We start from the raw sequence: 27,191 nt of genomic DNA, 5'->3' as shown, positions 1-27,191 counted from the left end.
ACTTAAAATAAGAAATTAACTCTTAAAACAAGATAAATTAAAGCTGCAAGCAGCGATGAACTGGCCCGAGCAGAGTGACCTGCAAATGATTTGTTTCTTACCAAGATAAAAAAAAAACCTTTAGATTTAGAAGTGTAAGAAAATGTATCTTGTTGTGAGAGTTATTTCTTATTTTAAGTGTTCAACATGCTTATTTCTAGATTTAATAATATTAATTTAAGAAATCTTGTCAAGTGAAATTATCTATAATTTCCCTCAGATTTAATGTTTTTATCTTGTTTTTAGACACACCTTTTTTTGCAGTACAGGTGCAAGGTGATCAGTCAACACATAACAATATAATGGAATATTATGCAGTTTCTCCTGTATTAATTTAATATAAATGATCCTGTAGATCAGCTGTTGTAGATGTAGTCAACCCACATGTAAGCATGATTGACTCTTCTGTCCTCTTTTGTATCTTGATTTGGGGAAATAACAGCTTTAAATGTGAACGTGGCACCTATTCAAATCAAAGATAAACCAAAGCATTTTAATTTATAAGCCCCCTGACTCTATTAGCTGATACATGTTTCAAAATCTATCCCAGGTATCTGTGTCCTCTATGAAGTTCAGAATAAATACTCAAAGTTGTAAACCTACACCCTTGCACACGCTCATTCACATTCATACTGAAAAGGCAATAGTTTATCATAAAGTGTCTTGAAATAAGCAACAGTAGAGTAATAATGTGCAGCAAGAGATGATTGTTCCAATAATGTAATTAAGTCAAGTACAGTTGATCCATTGACGCTTGTTGATCATCAGGCTGGGAAGTAGATTTCTCTTTAGGTTAGAAATGTTCAGTTGGAGGAGGATAAAGCTCCTAATGTGAGACTGGAGGAATATGTTCTTTCCATACTCCCTCTCCATTGTCCACAGCAGAGCTCTGAGTCATTGTGTCCCCCTCGGTTCTCAGGGACCCTCTGATCACGAGCCTCCTGTCTGTGGCCTCTCCTTCATGTCTGTGTTTTCACACGAATCAGATAGATAGATAGATAGATAGATAGATAGATAGATAGATAGATAGATAGATAGATAGATAGATAGATAGATAGATAGATAGATAGATAGATAGATAGATAGATAGATAGATAGATAGATAGATAGATAGATAGATAGATAGATAGATAGATAGATAGATAGATAGATAGATAGATAGATAGATAGATAGATAGATAGATAGATAGATAGATAGATAGATAGATAGATAGATAGATAGATAGATAGATAGATAGATAGATAGATAGATAGATAGATAGATAGATAGATAGATAGATAGATAGATAGATAGATAGATAGATAGATAGATAGATAGATAGATAGATAGATAGATAGATAGATAGATAGATAGATAGATAGATAGATAGATAGATAGATAGATAGATAGATAGATAGATAGATAGATAGATAGATAGATAGATAGATAGATAGATAGATAGATAGATAGATAGATAGATAGATAGATAGATAGATAGATAGATAGATAGATAGATAGATAGATAGATAGATAGATAGATAGATAGATAGATAGATAGATAGATAGATAGATAGATAGATAGATAGATAGATAGATAGATAGATAGATAGATAGATAGATAGATAGATAGATAGATAGATAGATAGATAGATAGATAGATAGATAGATAGATAGATAGATAGATAGATAGATAGATAGATAGATAGATAGATAGATAGATAGATAGATAGATAGATAGATAGATAGATAGATAGATAGATAGATAGATAGATAGATAGATAGATAGATAGATAGATAGATAGATAGATAGATAGATAGATAGATAGATAGATAGATAGATAGATAGATAGATAGATAGATAGATAGATAGATAGATAGATAGATAGATAGATAGATAGATAGATAGATAGATAGATAGATAGATAGATAGATAGATAGATAGATAGATAGATAGATAGATAGATAGATAGATAGATAGATAGATAGATAGATAGATAGATAGATAGATAGATAGATAGATAGATAGATAGATAGATAGATAGATAGATAGATAGATAGATAGATAGATAGATAGATAGATAGATAGATAGATAGATAGATAGATAGATAGATAGATAGATAGATAGATAGATAGATAGATAGATAGATAGATAGATAGATAGATAGATAGATAGATAGATAGATAGATAGATAGATAGATAGATAGATAGATAGATAGATAGATAGATAGATAGATAGATAGATAGATAGATAGATAGATAGATAGATAGATAGATAGATAGATAGATAGATAGATAGATAGATAGATAGATAGATAGATAGATAGATAGATAGATAGATAGATAGATAGATAGATAGATAGATAGATAGATAGATAGATAGATAGATAGATAGATAGATAGATAGATAGATAGATAGATAGATAGATAGATAGATAGATAGATAGATAGATAGATAGATAGATAGATAGATAGATAGATAGATAGATAGATAGATAGATAGATAGATAGATAGATAGATAGATTACTTTATTCATCCCCGAAGGGAAATTAGGTTGTCACAGCAGTCCGGTATTCAAGTACAATAAAATACAATAGAATAAAATACTGAGGTAGCATAAATAAAAACAACAATAGAAAAAAAACACAAAAAGAAGATCAGTTGGTAGGTTGGCAAGATGAAGGTAATTATCCTGGTGATATGATGGCAACAATGCTATGGTGACTAGACGGTATATAATTGTAATAATAGTACAGTATATACTATATACTATTTATTTATTATTACATATTATATACTATATACTATATAGTATATAACATGTAATAATAAATAAATAGTAACAAAATAAAATAAAATAAAATAATTATAAATAAAATAATATCATATATAATATATAAATATATAATAGTAATAGTAATAATAATAATAATAAATAAGGCCGGTATAATAATAATAGTAGTATATTGCAGTATATAGTAATAATAATAATAATGTCGGCAACAGTATATATAATAATAATATATATAATAATTAAAAAAAATAATAATAATAATAGTAGTAGTAATAATATTAACAAATAAATAGTAGATAAATAGTGTTGGTTAATTTGAATAATCAGACAAAAATACAAGAGGGAACGTGATTATGTTTCATGTTTCAAGCAAGACCCTCCCCCACATTCTTAATAATATCTTTGGAACCTTCGTTTGACTAAGCAACAAACAAAAGAGTATTGTGTTGGTAAAACGCCTATAAATAATAAATAACAACGGAAAAGCATCAACAATCTTTTTATGACAAACAAGTGATGCAAGAGCTACTATCTACTATCTCTATTACACACAATATATAAAGAAAAGTGTTTTGGCTGCAGGGAATTGTAGAACAACAGATGATAAAGTGTGTTCAAATTGTTCAAATGCAATGAAACTGCAGAACGAATCATATAGTAACACTCTGAAATGAAAGAAGCCATATTATGTGACATGCAAAAGCATTTTTATGTAACCATTTTCAAATCAAGGGATAGCAGATTTTTAAAAAATACAGTTTTTCGAAAAAAGAAACACCTGTAGGAGTCAGTTCCTTTATGGTACCTATCATCTACCGCAGTGGTTCTCAAATGGGGGTACACAAGATTTTAAAATATACATTTAAAAAGTAGCATCCACGCAAAAATATTTTAAAAGTTATTATTTAATAAATATTTTAGAAAAATATTTTAGGAATATATTCAGTAGGCTATTCAATTTCCTGATCCTAAAAACCCAGAGTGTCCCCCATACCAGGATGGTTCGACCCAACCTGGCATCACCTGTCAATCACTTGAAAACTCAAAAATGGAGTCGTGGTTGAAGCGTAGCAGTTATAGTTTTAAATGCTTATATGCTCACTGTTTTTACTACATTAGTTTGAATCACTACATTTTAGTGATGAGAAATATTTGCAATAAATTTAGTCATGGATTATTAACATTTAAAATGTTTGAAATTGTTTTTTTTAAATGTTTGTATGTGTTTATCAGTTCCAAAGTTTAATAAATCAGACACTGATGCCACAGTGTTTGTTTTTAAGTCTTTTTTTTTTAACCAAAAATGCTTTGCCCTGGTTAGGGGGTACTTGGCTGAAAAAATATTTCACAGGGGAACATCACTGAAAAAAGGTTGAGAACCACTGGTCTACCGTATGCGTAACTTTTAGGGGCTTACATAACAAAAACGTTCACTACCTCAAAGAGACATCATCTGCATTTAATCACAAGAATTAGAAAGATGATGAATGTTAATCCCATTCCAGCCCTCATGGGTTTGTTCCACAGTTGTACCACACAAGTTTGTTGTGTTTCACACCATAGGGCCACCGTACATATTTGAACTCAGAACCGCCCTATGAAGGCAGAGACCAGGAACTAGACAGCCTTTACTGTTACTAGAGCTTCTTTATATTGAAAATAAGCAGCATTGACGTTATTTTATACCCTCTTTGGCTGATTTTAACACCAAAAATCACCAACACAAAGACTGCACGTCCTTTAGGCTATCTTTTAAGATAATAAAGGGAATTACAGGGCAGTCAGACCTTGATGCAGTATATAAAGCATGTATACTGTACCCCGAATGCTCATTATTTCCAAGTCAAATGAAATCACATTGCAACAGTTTGTTTTGCAGGTTGTGATGTGATCAGGTTCTCTTCAAAAAATACTTGTGTGACCTTTCTTCCTAAAGCTGTATTGAATTTCTATTCCCAAACAAAGAGTGTTATTGGAATTTCACTCAGTCCCTTCATGTCTGCCTGATGTGTGTTTACCTGTGCAGCTGTGTGTGTGTCTGTGGCGGACATAGAGGAGCAGCAGGAACAGACAGAAGCCGATGAACGATGCTATTGTACAGCACAGCAGGAAACTGTAGCTGCCCTGACTGTGCATCACCTGCAGGAAGAGAAACACACAAACATATACAGTGGGTTATTATTTCAAATGACTCTGCAATCAATGCTGGAAAGCATGATAATTTAATTTGAGTAATATTTTAATAGTCGCAACAAAATCAGCTGCAGAAGTTGTAATTAACATAAAATCATCATAAGGGTGTAGGTTCTGCTTCAACATTGGGATGACACATATTAAAAAATTTAAACACTTCATTTCCTGCATTCTGGTCAATTTGTATTCACCAATTTCTGTCTTTTTTCTACATCAACTTATGGTGGAAATGTCTTTATTTGTGGAAATTAAAACACTAAATTCACACTGCTGAAATGAACTCTTAAAACAAGATAAATTGTCTAACACTTCTAAATCTAAAGGTATTTTTTTTGGTAAGAAACAAATAATTGTCAGTGCACTTTGCTTGGGCCAGTTCATCACTGCTTGCAGCTTTAATTTATCTTGTTTTAAGAGTTAATTTATTATTTTAAGCATTCTGATGACAATTTAACCTATATTTTGGGGTTCTGGTGTAGCCATAGACTGTACATAAAGAATGGATGTCATGGTGACGTCACCCATTAGTTTGTGGACTGCTCGTTTGCTGCTCGAGCTAACTGTAGCATAACTGCCGCTAATGGCGGCTCTTCTTCTTAAGAGTAAGAAGGAGTCACTGGATTTGTCTCCAGTCGCTTTCTTGAAAAATAGTCGCTAAGGGGGTCTGAAAAGTCGCTAAATCTAGCAACAAAGTCGCTAAGTTGGGAACACTGCTTCGCCGGCTTTTACAAATGGCGTGGGTTGTTGTCGTGTAGAGTACTACGTCACATCCCGCTTAGCGATCTATCCAATCAGTAACCAGGCTGTTTTCAGGGGAGAAAAAAGACCCTGCTCTTCTACAGGGACTACAAAAGTCCCAACAAAAGCCGTCTCCGGACTGCTCGTATTCAAATTAGGGGCGTTTCGGCGAGTGAGACCGGTAGTGGAAACAGCCCTAATTATTTACACATCATATTGACTTGTAGAAGGCTTAAAACTTGTGATGAAGACTTTTATGTTGTCATTAGAATTTTTTCTGAGATAATAAATCATGTGAGAAGTCGTCTCATTTTGTATTGGGATGGACAGGACCAGAGTTATTTTGCAACCAATGTTGGACTTTTGAAAGAATGCAGGCTGAAGGTGCTTCCGGGTTACTTTACTGCTCAGACCGGGCCTCATTGTTTACAGTCTGTTTGGCAACTTCATCGATACTTCTTGTGGGTCTATGTGTTTGTAGGTGTTTAAGGTCCAGACAACATTTTGGCTAACCCTTTTTCCAAGTTGAGTGACATGTTTCCTCAAAATGGTGTTCTGTAGGTTTTGAGGTACATTTTCTGTTGTTTGATGGGTGTGTGTGTGTGATTGGTCAATATTACTGGAACTACAACTGGGAACCTGAATGCTTCCAGTACCAAAATCTTGTCTACAGATTCTGCATTCAGATATCTGTTGAAAGAAATGACCACCACAATAATCCTTCTGAACAATAATGTGGACAGCCAGTTATTGTAAAGCAAATATTAATTTAGAAAAGAAAAAGCAATATACAGAGATAACCATGTCAAAAGTAATGTAAAAGACAAAATGTGGAAGAATGGGTTTAAAATGAATAATTATTGTAAATAAATTATATTTAAGAAGGAAGAGCACTGTAAAAAATGTCTTACTGATCCAACGAGAAGCTGCAGCACCATTTCTCCTGTGCTGGCACTGGTCACCAGGACTGTTGTGGCACAACCTTTAAAAGAAGAGATATATAGAGTTTAATGGGTCTGGGTACCGGTACCCAATACCTTTAAAGTATCGACCAAGTAAGGCAGTACAAAAACTCCAATCAAATAATATCTGTATTCAATACATTTTGTACTCAGACCAAGGTTATTATAGTTAACAAAAACTAACAAAATAATGAAAACTAGAATTGAAAAAAACATTTTCGTTAACTGAAATAAAAATAAAAACTAACTAACTAAAACTGTGTGAAAATGTCCTTCATTTTCAACTTTTTTCATACATAAGCCAGTGTTTCTATTAGAAAACGGATTCTGTTAGTGAACATGCAGGAACACATGGTAGATATGTTTATTGAGACTGGGATGTCAACACTCCAACCAAAATTCAAAACACCCAGAACTGTAAGAGTTAATAACCTTATTGGGGCTGAGATGGATAAACCAAAGGAAATAAAGGCAAAATGTATTATGACCTCTTTGAATCTGGCAGCCAACACATAGCCCATAACAAAAAAAAATAAAACTAATAAAAACTAAACTAAAACTAAGCATTTTCAAAAACTAAAAAACTAAACTAAAACTAACAAACTCAGCTCTAAAAACTAATTAAAACTAAAACAAAAATTCACAACGAAATTAAAACTAAAACTAATGAAAAATCCCAAACTATTGACTTTGTAAAAAAAAAAAAATTACAATTTCATACATTCTGTGATAAGTCTGTCATGTGGTAAAGTCAAGCATGGTGTATTTACTTCAGTTCAATGTGTAATTTATATGTGTAAATATAATCTGGATTGGGAGGAGTGGTGGCACTTTAACGACTGAACGAGCATCAATAGTGCTCTATTATTGGTATCACTTTCATGGAACTGGTGTAGGGAAATAAAATGATACCCAGCCCTTTGATAAATAAGGGAATAAATAAATAAATAATAAATATTTATAAATAAATTATAAATAAGGGAAAGTCCATGTATGAGTCATCAGTTGAGAAGACTAGAGTTGTCTCTGTAATGAAACAACCTGTGTCTGTTGGCTGTTGCAACACTCTCAGCTTCACTGTAGAATGTTAGTTAACTCAGCTCACTTATATAGGGTTAATCCTGCTCATCAGTATGAGCTGATGCTGAGTGTGTGTGTCAGAATGTGTGTGGCCAATCATTTTCATATCTTTTGGGGATGCCCTGGTATTATACCTAATCGGCATGAGTTAAAGAAGAGTATGGAAAAAATTATACTTACATTTGAAGTTTTATATTTGGGAAAAGAGAACCAGGAGATTACAAGGTCAGGAGAAAAATACATATTTCGAATAATGTTGGTGGCGGCTAAAAAGGCCATCACCAGAAAATGGCTAAAAACAGATGCACCTAAAAATAGAGGATTGGGTAGAGGTAACGCTCAATATATATAAAGAATGGAGAAGCTGACTTTCTCAACTAGACTAAAAACAGATACTTTTATAATCTACTGGAAAACTGGGTTGATTTTGTGTCTCCATTGAGAGCAGACTTTGTATTGTAGATTATTGACCCCCTTGGTTCAGGCTACTAACTTGTTCATTGTTCATATGTTTGTATAACACTACAATATCAAATGTTTACCCTCCAACAGGAGAAAAGGGACAATGCAAGAGAGGTGTGAAAATAAGGACAGGAGTGGAAAAAGGTTTCATTTTACTTCACATTTATTCTACTGTAACTTTACCTGATAATTTATATCTAACTATGTCTCTGCTCCGTGGTGGAGAAGTATGGAAATATTCTATACTGATGTAAAATGTCGATGGAATATTGATATGTGGAATCAATAAAAAAGATGGTAAAAAAAAATGGTAAATGGAGTGCACTTATATAGTGCTTTTATCCGAACGCTTTACTACACTACACACTACACCCATTCACACACATTCATACTGGTGGCAGAGGCTACCCTAAACGGTGCCACCTGCCACCATTGGGAATTCATTCACACACTGATGAAGCATCAGGAGCAATTTGGGGTTCAGAATCTTGCTCAAGGATACTTTAACATGTAGGCTGCCATGGTCAGGGATCGAACCACCAACCTTCTTGTTACTGGACGAACGCTCTACCAACTGAGCCACAGTCTAAAATAAAGAAAAGTGTGTGTTTGTTTACCTTTGTAGTCTAATATGTCCTCTGTGAAGGCCAGCATGGATGGGAACACACTGCTGATAAACAGTCCCAACACGCACGTACCGATGAAGAGAAAGACGCAGCTGCTGTAGAAGATCAACAACAGACACTGCACCAGTATGACCCCCACCTGACAGAAACACAGATGTTCACATCAAACACACCACATACATATAGATGCTGAGCACAATGTGATCCATGGAGTTCATATATTAAACTAACAAATGAGCCAAAAACTAGCACATCAACACAGCTTTGATAATGACCGCGACAAGCCTGTCATTCCAGGTGTCACCTAGCATCTGACTAGCTTAGCCACACTTTACATTTTAGTTTTGTCTAACTAAAATATACATGTTATAAAAAATGTGCAGACACCCCAACCAAGGTTATAATAGTTTTGGATTTTTTCATTAGCTTTAGTTTTCATTTCGTTGTGAATTTTTGTTTTCAAATTCAATTAGTTTTAGTTAGTTTTTAGATTGAGTTTGCTAGTTTTAGTTAAGTTTTTTGTATATTTTGACACCAAGATTGACCTTCTGAGTGGCTTGGAAGATGTATTGGTTCTCATAGACTTTATATGGCTGCCATCGCCCAACCACAATCTTAATGAAGTGGTTCCTACTGAAAATTGAAACCTATGGTGATAGAGAGCATGTGGAAAAAATTTGGTTCTTCTGTCCCGTGTGTCCCCTTTATTTAGCTAAGCCGCCTGACTACATTGTCAGATGGCCCTCCGAGGGAAAACAAGCAGCATGTTAGACAGCCTCAGGTCTACCAAACCATTAATGTACCAGCAAAATGACCCTTGTTCATAACACCATCACAGGGTACAAAGGTGCAATGCTAGGCATTACTTCCTCACAAGGTTACAGGAATATTTTACAGTCATTAATTCTGAAATGTTGTACTTCCTGTTATGGTCACTATTGTTTTTACTGGTGTGTCCCCCATTGAAGGTCCTGCATCTATATTTAAGACTTTTTACAGCTCTCAACATACCTTATCCAAACAAGGAAACACGTTAAACAATGAAAATCTCAATGCCTGTATTCTTTTCACCATCCAAGACAACAAAAGTAGAATTCCAGGACACAATCAGCTGTGACATTAACTACAAAACCTGCTGTATGGATGATATTGAATGCAGAGAGCCAGCAAGCTATTAAACCAGGGAGTTTTCAATCGTCTTTCTAGTGTAATTAATCAATGATTCATTAATTATTTGTAATTTACGTATATTAAAGTAATCATCAGTTGCAACTTTGGTTACGTTGTAGGATTCTTATTTCTGTTCAATTTGGAGGGGTTGTTGTGCTTTTTTTGTTCATTTTGTTCATTTGTTTCTTCACCATAGTTTCTGCCAATAAAATAAAGCGACTTCTTTCTACTTTCTTAAACTATCTGTGAGTGAGACTGTTGACATCCCACTAAGATTACACAGATAGTCTGCCTTCTTAAAAGGTCATGTTTTCTGAAGGTTGAGATTTTCATTTTGCCATTTTTTTTCAAATGTTTTGTTTTTTATTACATTTAAACTTCAGTATTCTGCTCTACAAAGTCTAACTGCAGTAACTACGCAAAAGGTAAAACTGAGAAAAACTGCTTTAAAGTGTATTAACGTGTTTTAACTGGCCAGCCAAATTCGTTATATGTAAATAAGTGATATGACACTTATTTCTACAAGTATTGATGATGTCATTTTTATGCTCAAAAATCATGATGATTTATTTGACCTTTGACCCCAAAAACGTAAGAGTAATGCAAAAACAGTGCAGTGACGACAATGTTGCTGCCTTGTTCAGCTTTTATATTTTGTTTTCAGTGAATAAACATTTTTAAATTGATTTTGTTATCAAGTGTTTAACAACTCTATTCAAAGATGTGCATATTTAAACTTAATATTATACAAAAAAATGTTGTATTTAAGTCTTAATATCATTTTATCTTACTTTTTTTTATTTCATCACTATTTAGATAATAGATACTTTTCAAATAAACTTATGATTTCTATTATTTTTATGTTTAAATTAGTATATATATCCAAAGCAGACTGTGGTAAGTGCAATTACTGCTTGGTTTTGAGTTGGATTTTGTGGTTTTTATATAATTATTTCTGTGAAATAAAGTAAAACTGAAATCTAAAACTTTGTCACAAGATAAAACAGACATCAAGGAGTTCATTGTTAGTTCCAACTCAATTTTGACCAAAAATGTAGTTACTGCAGTTAGACTTTGTAGGACAGAATAGCTTAATCTTAATCTGTCTGACCTCAACAAAAGAAAAAAGGGGAAAACTCTCAAAACAAAAAGTGGCAGCGAAACTGTCTCACTCCATCACCCAAGGGAACAATTCACACTTGAGACCACTGGAGGGCAGAGCTCTGTAACAGTTGGTGCTAGTATTGAGTGGACCTGAGGCACTTCCTACTGCATGTACGTACTTGTACAAGCATTAAAAGACAGAAAAATCAGTAAATTTTTTGTTGTTATTGAAGTGGCCAAATCAAGTATTGAGTTTGACATAGAAGTTTAGTTCGGTGTAAAGATCCTGTTGGTTTAAGAAGTCCTTAATCTTGCTCTGAATGATGCCACCTAAATGTGCATTCCCACCCAGTTCAAATATTTGGTTAGAACTATCGTCACGCAACAGCTGTGCACGAGCTCGATTGCTTATACTTCAAATTTACTGCTCAGTGTGACACACAAATTAATGTTCACCTGTTGAGCTCTATTCTCACAGCACCACACTGCAAAAAAGGTGTGTCTAAAACAAGATAAAACACTAAATCTGTGCGAAATGATCTTGCTGCATGGACAGATAATTTACCTTGACAAGATTTCTTAAATTAAAATTAGTTAGATCATTTATCTTGTTAATTTATTTCTTAAATTAAGATTATTAAATCTAGAAATAAGCATGTTCAATTATAGGGCACTCCTGGAAATTGAAAATGTCAACCCTGAAGTGTTATTGAAGGATATTCCAAGACTTTATGCAAAAGGTTTCATTTTTATATTGCAAATCGAGGTCAATTGAGTCATTATTATTATTATTATTATTATTATTATTATGATACTTATTATAGTCTCTTTCCCACAGCAACCCTAAATAGACATTAACACATCATTTGCAACCATCACCACTTTATATTTTACCTTTAAACTATTTATCATCTTTTTAGACTACTTATTACATATGCATAATGTCTGAATGTCTTTTTTAAAGCACCTTTTTACCTTTAATTTATCTTGTTTTAAGAGTTAATTTCTTATTTTAAGCGTTCAACGTGCTTATTTCTAGATTTAACAATCTTAATTTAAGAAAGATTGTAAGGTGTTATAGAAATACTGGGAAAGAATCAGAATCTGTTCTCCTGATACATCCATGATATCTAACAGAGTACAGCAGCACTTTATGCTGTCAAAAATGCCAGAAAAAGCTAGAAACTACACAACCGCACATGTTCCAGCAGGAATGAGGTCTGAAACTGGGGCGGAGTTAACAATATACACTGCAAAGAGTGTTGTCTAAAAACAATATAAAAACACTAAATCTGAGGGAAATGATCTTGCTGCATGGACAGATAATTTACCTTGACAAGATTTCTTAAATTAAGATTGTTAAATCTAGAAATAAGCATGTTGTACGCTTAAAAATAAGAAAATAACTCTTAAAATAAGATAAATTAAAGCTGATATCAGCGATGAACTGGCCCGAGCAGAGTACACTGACAATTATTTGTTTCTTACCAAGATAAAAAAAAATAGTCAGACAAAAGTGTCAGATAATTTATCTTGTTTTAAGAGTTAATTTTTTATTTTAAGCGTTCAACATGCTTATTTCTAGATTTAATAATCTTAATTTAAGAAATCTTGTCAAGTGAAATTATCTGTCCATGCAGCAAGATCATTTCCCTCAGATTTAGTGTTTTTATCTTGTTTTAAGACACACCTTTTTTGCAGTGGACAGAAACATTTCAGGATGCAATGTTGTAAAAAAGTCCTCAATGTCCTTTTTATTATTATTATTATTATTATTATTATACAGCAGTTTTAGGTGTTCTATAAATACTGTGAAAGAATCAGAATCCTCAAACTGAATCCAGTTCTCCTGATACATCCATGGTATCTAACAGAGTGCAGCAGCACTTTATGCTGTCAAAAATTGCCAGAAAAAGAAATCTTGTCAAGGTAAATTATCTGTCCATGCAGCAAGATCATTTCCCTCAGATTTAGTGTTTTTATCTTGTTTTTAGACACTCCTTTTTTGCAGTGCATGACATCAACTATTGTATAAACTTTATTCTTCAGATGTATGTTCATACCAGACTGATGGTGAGCAGCCTAGGTGATGTGTATCTGTAGGACAGGTAGATGAAAGCCAGTCTTCCTACTGTGATGGAGGCCCAGAATATGCTGTCCAGACAACCAGCAGTCTTATGACCCATAAGCAGAGGAGGGGACACGGCGTAGGTGTAGACGAAGCCAGCATAGGAGCCCTGTCATACAGTAAACACAGCAGGAAGTTAGCACACCGCAGAGGGCTTCAAATCTGACAATGTGAGTGCAACATGAAAAATATCAATGGATTTTGTCAATCCTATGATTCATCTTCCTTTGAGTTGGTACATCATTTTCAGTTTTGGAATTTCCTGCTAGTGCAGATGTGAACATCTGTATCGATCTAGACATATAAGTAATGCAAACACTGCTGACGTGGAGAACTTAACTCAAAGGAACTAAAGTTACAGGGTTAAGAAGTAACAAAGTTTATTAAATCAATCTATTACCAACACTATATATATATATATATATATATATATATATATATATATATATGGCAAGATTAAAAATACAAGAAAACAAATACAAGTCAACACACTGAAATACAATAAAAATTCTAAAAACATAATGCAGAATTAAATTCCATATAAAAAATGTCCTTTTTTCAGGTGTTTAATCCTGGATTCATGTAAGAATCTTCAATAATTATACATTTAAACATTTTTTTCATGTTAAATCTCAACTCTCATGTTTGTGATGTAGACAGTAAAGTTTTATCTCGGTAAGAAACAAATAATTGTCAGGTCACTCTGCTCGGGCCAGTTCATCGCTGCTTGCAACTTTAATTTATCTTGTTTTATGAGTTAATTTATTATTTTAAGTGTACAACATGCTTATTTCTAGATTTAATAATCCTAATTTAAGAAATCTTTTCAAGTGAAAATATCTTTCCATGCAAGATCATTTCCCTCAGATTTAGTGTTTTTATCTTTTTGCAGTGTATATTGTTAACTCCTCCCCAATTTCAGACCTCATTCCTGCTGGAACATGTGCGGTTGTGTAGTATCTGGCATTTTTTGACAGCATAAAGTGCTGCTATACTCTGAACTGGATTCAGTTTGAGGATTCTGACTCTTTCACAGTTTTTCTATAACACCTAAAACTGCTGTATAATAATAATAATTTTTTAAAAAAGGACATGGAGGACTTTTTTACAACATGGCATCCTGAAATGTTTCCGTGTATTTGTGTGTATTGTTGGCAGGGAGTCTCACTATAATCCCATCAGTGATGAAGAGGATGGCCCCACCCAGAGCGTGCAGGATGAAGAAAGTAGCAGGGCGACCCCGGAGTTTGGCAAGGTTACAGCAGTGAAACAAACTGCCATGACCTGGAATGAGAGGGTTACTTGGGTCTGTCATTTTCATTTCATTTGAATGTATTGGTCCTGGGCAGACATTGACATGCATTACCCTGTCCACTGTCCCCAGCAGAGCTCACGCTGGACACAGACTCTCTGTTGAGCAGAGGTGGACTGGTGCTGGAGCAAGGCAGCAGTCTCTCATGGTACATCAAAGTCAGCACCGCTGCTGGCACTGGGAGCTGCCAGAACACACACACACACACACACACACACACACACACACACACACACACAAAGAAGCTACTGTTAACTTAGTAATTAGTCAATACTTCCTGTCAGCTGATTTAAATTGTGACCCTCCCTTCATGAAGGTAGAATCCACGATGTCTTATCTTGTCCTCTGTTTGAAAAAGCTCTGCACTGCAAAAAAGCCAACTTGTATTTTTTGGCCTAAAACAGTGATTTAAGTTGGTAAAACTTGGAAATATAAATTATTGACATTTAGGGCAATAATGTAAGTTAGCACAACAAAGGAAGTCAGTTGTCTGCTCAAAAACAAGTTTGTGAGTTGTTGTTACTTCTACTTATATCTTTAAGTTGAGGTTCACAACAAGGGACAATAGTTCTATTAACTCTTATTTCTTTGTTGCGGAAAATCGGTGAAATTTGGTCATTAGCGAAAGCTAGCGGCTAACTGATGCTAGCGGTTAACTGATGCTAGCGGCGCTGCTTGTAACAGCTATAAGAGCAGCCATTAGCGTGTCAATGCTAACTCAAAATTTTAGTCGCAACATTAGCTGACATTTCGTGCCAATTCAACACATTGCAGAAGTTAGCAGAAGTAAGGATTAAAAGTTATTATAACTTATAATGTAAAATTGTAAGTTAGAACAACTTACAGTTGAGTTGACAAAAATCTGAATTCAGAGTTGAGCAAACTCAAAAACAAAACTTAAAATATTTAGTTTAATTGTCCAACTTAAAATTTTATCGAATTTTGTTGCCTTGAAATTTTGAGTTCACCCACCTTTTCTTTTTCACAGTGTGCTTCAAAGCCAGGTTATAATAGTTTTGGATTTTTCATTGGTTTTAATTTCGTTGTAATTTTTTTTTTTTCAAATTTAGTGAGTTTAAATGAGTTTTTAGAGTGAGTTTGCAAGTTTTAATTCGTTTTTATTTTTTGGAAAATGCTAACCCCTTATCATTCTGCCCCTTTTATAGAAAGGGCATTGGATTTTTAGGGGGAGATAGCAGGTCAACAATAAACGCCACATAGAAGTGTGTTAGGGTTAGGTTAAAGAATTTAACTTTTTTTCAACTCCTGCAACAAGAAACCGTAAATTCTGTTTTAATCAGCCAGATATGTGTTACTGTATTGATACATTTAATTAATTACAACAGATTTGATAAGAATACAGTAAAGGTTGAGAATATTTAATTATGCTTATACTGACACCTAGTTATGACCAAAGTTATAATGGTTTGGGATTTTTCATTAGTTTTAGTTTTAATTCCGTTGTGATTTAATTTAATTTAATGTAATTTGTTTTTTGGAAAATGCTTAGTTTCAGTTTAGTTTTTATTAGTTTTAGTGTTGGTTTTAGTTTTTTTGTAATGGGGATATTTGTTGGGTGCTAGATTCAATAAGGTCACAACAAATATTGCCTTTATTTCCTTTGTCTGATCCATCTCAGCCCCAATAAGTTTATTAAGTCATAGAACCTGATAGATGAAATAGATTTCATATCAACCAAAAAGGTTTACGTATGAAAAAAGTTGACAAAGACAAAAAACGAAGGACATTTTCATTATAATTTTAGTTAGTTTTAGTTAGTTTTGTAACCATAAAAATCCGGTTTCAGTAAGTTATCGTATTTTTTTTTTTTAAAAACTCTTGTTTTTATTTTTGTTTCAGTTAATGAAAATGTGTTTTATATTCGATTTTTTGTTAACTATAATAACCTTGGTCCTAGCTATCCTTGTATAGACTCTAGTGTTAAAGGGGAATTATGATGTTCATTTTCAGGTTAATTTTTATGTTTACATGCTTTAATGTAAAAAAAAAAAAAGACATTATTTTTTTCATACTGTCTGTTTCTCAAAGACGAAAACGAAGGACATTTTCACTATAATTTTAGTAAAATTTTTAAAAACGTTTTTACTGTTTTTTAATTCTAGTTTTCGTTATGTTTTTGTTTTGTTTTCGTCAACTATAATAACCTTGGTTCAAACAGGGTAATGCAGTGGTATTATTTGCTGAGAAGCAGTGTTACAGCCATCTGAAGAAATGCAAGTAAGTAAAAACAAAGACATAATTCTGAAGAGCAGAAATTCAATTATACAATTTACTTCCATTATGACAATGTTCGTGGGTAATTGTGCAACAGTGCATGGATAATTTGGTCATGGGATGTCTAAGTTTTATGGTTATGCCTCTTCTGCAGAGAGTTTTGTTTCATTTTTTCATGTTGGCCTACAGGCCTGAGAAGTAATCTGTATTACCAACTAATTATATAGGAATGTTACTTTATTTGATCGTGACAGCTTATAGATAGACAGGAAAGAAAGGGTAGAAATCATTCAGCAGAGGTCCCAAGCTGGAATCAAACCCAGCCTGCATACAAGGGGCATGCACACTACCATGAAGAGAGATGAGTGACATAGCAACACTGCAAAAACCAACTGACAAAAATGAGAAATAAATAACTGGAATTAAGCAAATACAGGCTTGAAACAAGTCAAATTATCTGCCAGTGCAGTAAGTACATTTTTCTTTGTAAGAATTCTTTAAATAAGTAAAAATATCTCTGCACTGGAAAAACAATGATGTCTTAAAATAAATCCAAAAATACCTATTTTAAGCAATTGTGGCTTGTAAAGCCCAACTGTAGTAACATTAAAATAAGCCAGTAATACTTGAAACTAGCACGTTTTTTTTCTCATTTCAGTATCTGTGGGTAGATACTGGTGGTAGAAAATGCTTTTGAAATACCATTTAAACTGCATGCAACTAAAACTCTCAACTTGAACCAATATTTTAGGTAAAAACTCACCATATTCAACAGTTGAATGGATTAAAAGCATGAAAAAGCTCACAATGTCAATCCTAAAAACAAGTCTTTACACAAGACTGAAATCCCTGTGAAGAGGTTATTCACTATTTTTTGTTACAAAAAGACACATGTTCTTAAAATAAGCACATGAAGCTGTGGTCAGTAGATAAATTATACTCAAAACAAGATAATTAAGATACTATTGCTAGATATAAGAAGAAAATACTTGGTAAGCTTCATGTTTTTTGCAGTGAAGGTATTTTTAATCTAAAGTCAGAGTTTTACATGTCACAAAGGTGGTTCTTATTTAACCTAGTTAGATTATGTTGCTCAGCTTGACCAGTTTTTGTTCTGAGTTCTGGCTTGAAATTGTGAAAAATACCATTCACTAATCAACTCCTTTGGAAGTGGCAATGCTCTATAGTCAACTCTGTGAGCAATACAGATTCTCAACTGAGGGAATATGTTAAATATGTAAACTTGATGAGCCACCAAAAAAGCTGTAAATTGACATTATAGCTGTATGCTTTTTGTTGCCATGCATGAATTAGTTGCAGAAAATCTTTATCCATGCTGGTTAACTCTTATAAAATAGTCATAGTTCACTATTTTATTAATCAGTATGATGTTTGCTTTCATGTGAAAGGCATAACCATAATGTTACCATGTTTGATAAAACACTGATTAGAAAATGTATCAGTCTATTGGTATTTATCACAGATACTGTATTAATTAATCAATGCAATTGACTGTCCCAACTTTTTGGGAATAGTTAAGGTCATAACAATTGTATGGGAATTTATAGGAATGTGCAGAGAGCTTGAAGAAGAAAGCCTAGATTAACAAAGCAAGTTGTGAACCACCTTTGTTGTATCTGTTATGTCTGATTTGGGCTTCAGACTTTGTGCCAACACAAAGAAACCCTGGCTCTGTCCAAGGTTCCATGTCTAAAACACTAGTAAATAGGGGTGTGACGATACTCTCAGCTCACGAGACGAGACGAGACACGATATTGGGTTCATGAGAACGAGACGAGATTTTAACAACTAACTACAATGACACAATATATGACTGGACCAACAGACTTTTATTTAACAGAGTTGCACATGCATTTTGAAATGTTTTATTATAACTCTTTACATGCATGATGCAAGGGTGAGCTTTTAATAAACTTCTTTCACAAATTGAAACTAAAACTAAAATTTATAAACGTTAAAATAAAATAAAATATTTCTTTCTTTTTTTCAAGTGCAAACAATTTGAGCCAAGTTTCCTTTAGGGGTAAGCGTGGCCATCTCAGGCCACGCCCTCTCAAATGTCCACTCACTCTGCGTGTCTCCATTACAAAAAGGCCTCAGAGGGATTTAAAGACTCCAGAGGTGACGTATGCTTTTCCATCGTCGCGTAATCGTTTAGCAACAGTTTCGACCATGATCTGTGATCACATACGCAATGGATTAAACACGGGAGAAGCAACTGTGGCTGCTGTCGCTAACTGCACAACATCAGCAGCTGATCATAAACAAAGCAGCATGGCTAATTATGCAAAACATCTCCACTGATCATAAACATAGTGATTGTGAATTAACCGTGTCCGGTGTCCGGTGCTTGTTGTAATCAAACAGAGATCGCTAAGCGAACACCTCCTGTAGCAGCAGCACATACACACTGTACTGCTACAGAGCTAACTGTTAGCCTGTTAGCAGGACTGTGCCACTTCGATTCATTCTTACTCTTAATGAGCTGTCGGCCCCTGCGACGTCATTCTGGCTGCTTGCTGCTTCCCCTCCTTCTCCTCCTCTTCTTCTTTTCCTTTTACTGCCCCCACAGGTCACAAAACAAGTTTGGATAGCTCACATATCTTGCGAGACTGATTTTTAACGCAACAAAAAATTTTGTCAAGTTTAATCTTGCGAGATCTCGTCACACCCCTGCTACTAAGCATTGTATAAACTTCACATGTCATATTGACATGAACTCACATTGATAAGAGCCATGATCCAAAAAGCGTATGACACCCTGGTGATGACTACACCCTCAGTGTGCAAAGGATATTGGGAGATGTTGTTTACTCGGGCTCCATGTCCGGCCAGGCTGCTGCGGAGGTGATTCAGATCTGACGATGATGATGAGTTGGCAGTACAGTTGGCACCCAGGACACAAGAGTCCTCTGCCAGGAAAGGATCAGCCACCAGGGGACTGACCAGCGCTCCCAGGCCTATGAAGAAATGCAGGGCCTAGGGCCAGACATCAACATAAATCACTTTACTTACTATTATACTTTCAGCTAAGTTCTTGGACAGCGACACCATTTTTGTTATTTTGGCTCTGTACACCATCGCAATGGATTTAAAATCAAAGTACACTGCAAAAAAGGTGTGTCTAAAAACAAGATAAAAACACTAAATGATGGAAATGATCTTGCTGCATGGACAGATAATTTACCTTGACAAGATTTCTTAAATTAAGATTATTAAATCTAGAAATAAGCATGTTGAACACTTAAAATAAGGAATTAACTCTTAAAACAAGATAAATTATCTAACAATTCTAAATCTCAAGTTATTTTTATCTTGGTGAGAAACGAATAATTTGCAGTGCACTCTATTTCTAGATTTAATAATCTTAATTTAAGAAATCTTGTCAAGGTAAATTATCTGTCCATGCAGCAAGATCATTTCCCTCATTTAGTGTTTTTATCTTGTTTTTAGACACACCTTTTTTGCACTGTAGACTAAAAAATTAGTAAGCCTCAGTGCAGACATTCAGCTTTAATTTAAGGGTATTGAATTACAACCATTTCTATACAGACGCCAAATGATTCATTGTACCATTGGTACTTGACACCATTAAGGTAACAACCGAAATAAGTACCAAGTAGTATTGAAACTTATCCAGCATTACTTTTTGTACCAAGGTTCAGAAAAAAACCCCAATATTTATATGGTTTTGCTCACAGCCACTGCAACATGATATTTTCAGAGGATTAACTTCTTTTTGTTCCCCATGCACATCCAGTAAGATGGTTCACAGCTGTCAGCAGCTACCCCCTTCACTCCAGCTTCTGTTCTGACCTGCAGGAAGACGGCTGAGTCCTTCTGGTACAGCTTCACCAGCTGGAGGTTGGCGATGGTATCAATGACCCCCATGGCTAAGCCAGCAATTGCCATGGCGACAGACAGCAGAGCCACATGGTGACATGTTGGTATGATGGCAAACACGAGTGAAATGATGAGAGTGCTGGAGAACAGGGTTGACAGGGACAACAGAAGTCTGGAGGAGACAGAAAGAGAAGACAATTGTTTTATGTAGTATATTCACTGTAAAAAATGTCTGTAGATATTACGGAAAAACTGCTAAACCATGACAGTAAAAGACCGTAAATGATAAATGAGTTAATTCAGTTTCAGTAACAATGAAACACTGTAAAGGTATATATCAGCCAAAACATTACTTTTTACATTTTTTTATTTTTTTTAAAATACATTAATCCACTGTAAAATACTCTGGCACTGTGTTTGTAACAAAAATATACTGTAATATATATACAAGGCATCATTTTTGCATTTATGTTTTTGTAAAAATACTTTTTCTCACTGTTAAATGTACTAAATACCATGTCTATTACAAAAATATACTGTAATATTTAATGGTAAAATCTTTAATTTATGCGGCATTTATAAAGTATTTTCTTGTCAATAATATGTGGCAGAACAGCGTTTCTTTTGATGGAAAAATGTTTTATTTTTTCTTAATCATCATCTCATCTTAAACGTGAAAAAAAAATCTTTTTACCATAATATTAGCAAAAGTTGCACCGTATTTATTACTTTAAAGTTCTGGCAACCAGAGCTGCTGTTTTTTACCGCAAAAACAACGGTTCATTTTTTACAGTGTTCAGACTGGTCATAACTAGGTGTCAGTTTAAGCATAATTAAATATTCTCAACCTTTACTGTATTCTTATCAAATCTGTTGTCATTAATTAAGTTTATCAATACCGTAACACATATCTGGCTGATTAAAACACAATTTACAGTTTCTTGTTGCAGCAGTTGAGAAAAACTAAAATTCTTTAACCTAACCCTAACACACTTGTGGCGTTTATTGTTGACCTGCTATCTCCCCCTAAAAATCCAATGCCCTTTCTATAAAAAGGCCAGAACGATAAGGGGTTAAAACAATCACAGTTGACATGGGCAGCCAATGCCAGTATATACCCAGTATAAACCCAGTCTGCATCCACTCAGACTAGTGTTGTAGTAAAGTCACCTTGGTGGTCTGGTGCTCCATTATCTTTAATTATATCAGCACATTATCTTTACCTTGTTTTCTCCTTCAGTGCCCACTTTCCACCTTCCTTTGACCTTTGTCCTGGATAACTTTTAGTGTGAGCCTTTGATATAAGGGCACACAAACATTTAGTAGAGTGGATGTTATCAGCAGTGGCAGTAATCATCAAAGGTCCTTCTACAATATCTCAAAAGTTACTGCATGGATTGCCTAGCCTGGGTATACCCATACTGCCTTGCACGCTCAATTTAATTTCGAACTGCAAGACCCTCTGGTGCCTAAGGCCGTTTCTTAGCCCTGTTATAGGGATCCAATCACAGAATGGGGAGGGACGGCAAGACGATGACGCGTACTATTGAACAGACAGAAGCTTGTAGTTTTGTAGTTTTCTTATAGATCCAACATGGCTGCAGCAGATGTGAAACTCTCTTTCGATCTAGCTGTTGTCACATTTTTTAAATAGTTTAGAGCCAAAGTTGATTTTAAAAGAAGAACAACCTTTGACTTTACACTCCTGTTTCACCACCAAAAAGGATGTTTTAGCCTTGCTTCTGACAGGATTTGGCCAAAGCCTAATCTACCAACTTGCCCCGCTACCGCTCGCTGCTGTAACGCCGGTGATCTGGCTACGAGCCGGGGGACAGTGGAGCCGCCCAGAGACCCGCAGCAGCTCGTCTATTGGCCATAAAATCAGTGGATGTGTGTGGCTGAATGACATGAGGGGGTATAAGGTGTAAAAATAAATAATCTTGCAGAATGCGAGAACTGGAGCCATAAAGCAGCAAGCAACACTCTGTCTCTCTCTCACACACACACACACACACACACACACCAACACTGCCGGTAGACTGTGAGCAGCCAGAGCCAGAACATGCTGCAGGAAAACGTTGCAGAAGCAGAATTGAGCATTTTAGTCTCAAAGTAGAGATGGGCTAGTCTGGCTATGTAAACATTAATTTCTGTCGCTCTACATTCGTCAACTGGTATAACTGATACGATTGGCTAAGAGCTGCCTACAGACACTTTTGATAGACATTCGTAGGGCCCAATAAACGGCTCTGGGGGATCGTAAACCACGCCTCCCCTACGGAAAAATGAAGTGTCCAGACTAATCTCATTTGTGATATAGTCTGGCCTTAGCCAGGCTATGGATTGCCATGCAATTTGTACAAATTCATATCCCCAGAGGATGAACCCTACTGACATTGGTGATCCCCTGACCTTGTCTACCCTAAACGGTGCCACCTGCCACCATTACCATTCACACACCGATGAAAGCAGCATCGGGAGCAATTTGGGGTTCAGTATCTTGCTCAAGGATACTTCGACATGTAGGCTGCCATGGTCAGGGATCGAACCACCAACCATCCGATCAGAAGATGACCCGCTCTACCAACCGAGCCACAGCCGCCCCTTATTCATCACATCACATCATAGCCTCCAGTATATATCTTGAGAGCATTCTGACAGACTGTGTATGTTATCAACATGTTAGGAGGCAGCATCAGACACAAGGTAGTGATGGTACTAATGAGGTGTTGCTCCAAGATGGTTGTTGTTGTATGATGTGTTGTTCTGGGACGGGTGAGTATGAGTATAGACAGTATACCCACTGCAAAAAACTAGACTACACCACTGCTGTAGAGTCTACGGTCACGCTTCACCAACTGCTCAGTGTGTGAGGTAAGGCACACACCTGACATTTGAATGATTTGCCAGTCAAATTCAGAAAGCAGTCTAACTGGTGAAAGTGAAAGTCACAATGTGGCCATTGAGATACTTTTAGTCAATCATTTCAAGCATTTAAGCCCAAGGTTATAGCTGTATTTGTTTTTCTGAATTCCCCAACAGACCCCCATCTACCTGAGCTGAGTTCCTCTCACTCTTTAACCCTCTGGAGTCTCCAAAAGCACCAAATCATGACTTCTTCATCACATCCAGACGAGAAAACAAAGCAGCGTGGAGCCCTACTGTAAATTTACCTCTAAACAAAATGAGAAAACCGAATGGCCAAAAACCCCCACAGAAGACACAAAATGACCAAAAAAGACACAAAATGACAAAAAAAAGACACAAAATGACTTACAAAGACATGAAAAGACATGAAAAGGATTCAAAAATGGACAAAATAGCCCAAGACTCCATAGAGTTAAGAAGAGAATAAAGACACAGCCCTTTCGTGAACACCTTCAAATATAATGGATATGATGCAAAGTGAAAGGAAAATGCAGAAATGCAATATTTGCAGTCTTTGTTCACTACCTGATGTTCTACTGGAGTCAAACCCAACCCAATGGCACTTACTACGTGTCTTCTGACAGCATCTTTGCTTGTGTTGTATGAACTCTCACGTTTTATCGCTTTGGATAAAACTTTAACTTTTGCTGTGTGTTTTGTTGACTTTTGCTTTACTTCCTCATTAGTTGGTGCTCCAATGGCCCCACTGCTGTACATGTGCAAATATGACAAATAATTGCTACATCAAGCTTCTTTTGACCTTTAAATATTTTTTTCTGTCATCTGACCTTATTAAAACTCAGTATGTCCAAACGTATTGAAGTGGTAAATGTTGTCTTTTTCACAAACTGGGCTTGCACATTTAAGGGTGACTAAATATAGAAATGACCATATAAGTATTATTATTACACCAAACAAGTCAATTGTTTTAAACTTTCCTTTTGATAGGCTAAAGCACACCTCAATTGACTGGCCAATGACTTTTGATGGTTGAAGTCATTTTTCATGTAAATACAGCTTCACAAGTGAGATTTTGTACTTATCTTTATAATAATTTTAAGGTTTTTTGTTTTGTTTTGTTTTGTTTTTGACAGTTTTGAGGTTTGGACTGTTTGTGGGACAAACAGATATTGTGAATGTGTCACTTTGGGCTCATTTCTCACTAAAGTTTTACAAGTCTAACAATCAGTCAATTAGTTGAGAAACATACTTTTACTTGAGTAACATTTTTAATGTGGGACTTTAGTTGAGTATTTTTTTTTTTTTTTAAGTATTGAGTGGGATTTGGTTATTTACACACTGTGCTATAGCATCTCTACAGTATTTTGCTAGTGGCATTACTCAGTAGTACTGAACAGTAAGTACTGTACTTAAGTAAAGTTTTGAGGTACTTTATGTAACTTTAAACTTCCACTACACTACGTGAAGAAAATAAAAATAAGATTTAACATGAAAAACATGTGATCAATTTAAAATGAAAATGCATGTTTATGAATTAGAAATAATAATCCAATAATAATAATAATATGTAACATAATATATAATATATATACAATAACTTATTTGGAATATATATATATATATATATATATATATATATATATAAAACAATCTGCATACTGGGACATTCTGCATACTCTACTTTTACTTTTGTAATTTAACCCTTTGATGTACAACATATAAACAACTTCTAATGCACAACATGGGTCAAAATGTTATTTCATGCTGGCTGTGTGTTTGAATATCTTTTTTATTATTACAACAGATCATTATATCCATTTTTCCTTTCATACTTGATGAAGAAAAATATTTTTGTATTATTACATGAAGTTAACACACATGCATTAGAAGCGTAGTGATACAAAAAGTGATCCACTAAATTAACAATTTGAGTATATGTGTAACTATGTTTGTCTTATTTTTAAGGTTTACCTTTAAAAGAGTTGTTAAAACCACCAGATTACATTGGAAAATCACATATTTTAACATTTGAGACTTATTAGAGCCACCAAATAATAATTTCCATTGGAAAAACACCAATTTAACAAAATAGGATAGTTAATATTTGTGTCTTCTTTGTCAGGTTTTAAATTGGTGACCCGTTGATGCACAACTTGGGTTTAAAATGACCTTGTGCATTAGAAGCGTAGTGATAAAAAAAAAGTTTTTTATTCAAAAAGTAAGAAATTAAAACAAGAGATATAGAATATAAAAACTTAGTCGGGTCACTTTAGACCCATGTTGTGCATCAAAGGGTTAAGTACATTTTCATCCTGATACTTTTGTACTTTGAGTTTTTGAATGTATGCTTTTTAATTGTAGTGGAGTATTTTCACAATGTGGTATTAGTATTTTACTTAAGTAAGGGATGTGAATACTTGTTCCATTACTAAACACACTCACGTTTTCTTGAAGAGTCCTCCCAGACTGCTGCCCACCAACAGGGCGAACTGCTGCGAGAAGAAGACCCAGGTGATCTGCTGCAGGGTGGACTGGGTCTGACACCTCAGGTCCAGGATGGTGGGTCCCAGGAAAGCGATGCACAGGCCGAAGCTAAAGAACACACTCCAGTAGGTGAGAGTTTGCTGCCAGTGGCGCTTAAACAGCGAGCAGATCCGCTCGTCCAGCAGCTTCATGTCGGCGGATTAGCTGAGAGCTGCACCAGCTGCTCCTACAGACACACTGCAGCTGGAACAGGCACTACCACACAAAGTGCCAACAAACAAAGTAAACACAACCTCACGAGTCACTCAACCAGGACACTTAACAGTTTAGTGCCAGTCAGCCTTTTGGCGGACGTGGTGTTGATTGGCTGATGTCTCAAGGTCCCGCCCCATATGTGGTGATACAGATCAGCTGTTCGCTGGCGCAGGGAGACAGATCCTGAAAGTCTCACCCGGATCGCTTTTAGTATTAGTACAATACTGTACAAATACTCACAAGTTGACTCAAGTAGAGAAGACTTGTGTAGCTATGAATACACTGAGCATCTTCATAGTGATCTTTACACTGTATATAGCCTCATGCAGAGACTAGCTGAGCAAATCATCTCTGTCTGTACACCATACACATATTTTTGAAATTGTGTGTGTGTGTGTGTGTGTGTGTGTGTGTGTGTGTGTAGAGAGAGAGACAGACAGACAGACAGACAAACAAAGAGACACACACAGAGAGAGACAGACAGACGGAGAGACAGACAGACAGACAGAGAGAGACAGAGAGACAGACAGACAGAGACAGGCAGACAGAGAGACACACAGAGAGAGAGAGAGAGAGAGAGACAGAGAGAGATACACACACACAGAGAGACAGACAGACAGACACACAGAGAGAGACAGACATACAGACAGACAGACAGAGACAGGCAGAAAGAGAGACACACAGAGAGACACACAGATAGAGAGAGAGAGAGAGACAGACAGACAGACAGACAGACAGAGACAGGCAGACTGAGAGACACACAGAGAGACACACAGAGACAGAGAGAGAGACACACACACAGAGAGAGACAGAGACAGACAGACAGACAGACAGACAGAGACAGGCAGACAGAGAGACAGACAGAGAGAGACACAC

General features: G+C 35.3%; 1 protein-coding gene across 2 annotated transcripts; it reads right to left on the bottom strand.

Moving 5' to 3' along the window:
- Positions 1-938: 938 nt before the first annotated feature.
- mfsd4aa (major facilitator superfamily domain containing 4Aa) lies at positions 939-26,573 on the bottom strand. Of its 2 annotated transcripts, none has more exons than XM_059328614.1 (10): positions 26,019-26,572; positions 20,661-20,859; positions 19,569-19,823; positions 14,643-14,772; positions 14,445-14,560; positions 13,212-13,385; positions 8,866-9,013; positions 6,656-6,726; positions 4,833-4,952; positions 939-1,023 (listed from the first exon to the last, which is right to left on the bottom strand). In XM_059328614.1, exons 1-10 carry the CDS (start codon positions 26,249-26,251, stop codon positions 970-972), a joined length of 1,500 nt encoding a protein of 499 aa, XP_059184597.1. In that variant the 5' UTR covers positions 26,252-26,572; the 3' UTR covers positions 939-969. The 2 variants fall into 2 exon arrangements, with proteins under 2 accessions (XP_059184597.1, XP_059184598.1); XM_059328615.1 differs by having other exon boundaries at positions 946-1,004; positions 4,832-4,952; positions 26,019-26,573.
- Between the last annotated feature and the right edge of the window lie 618 nt (positions 26,574-27,191).

The sequence above is a fragment of the Centropristis striata genome, chromosome 3, assembly GCF_030273125.1.
Source record: "Centropristis striata isolate RG_2023a ecotype Rhode Island chromosome 3, C.striata_1.0, whole genome shotgun sequence".
Lineage (NCBI taxonomy): Eukaryota > Metazoa > Chordata > Actinopteri > Perciformes > Serranidae > Centropristis > Centropristis striata.
The sequence above is the reverse complement of the archived record's forward strand: the minus strand, read 5'-3'. Positions and strand labels throughout refer to the sequence as shown.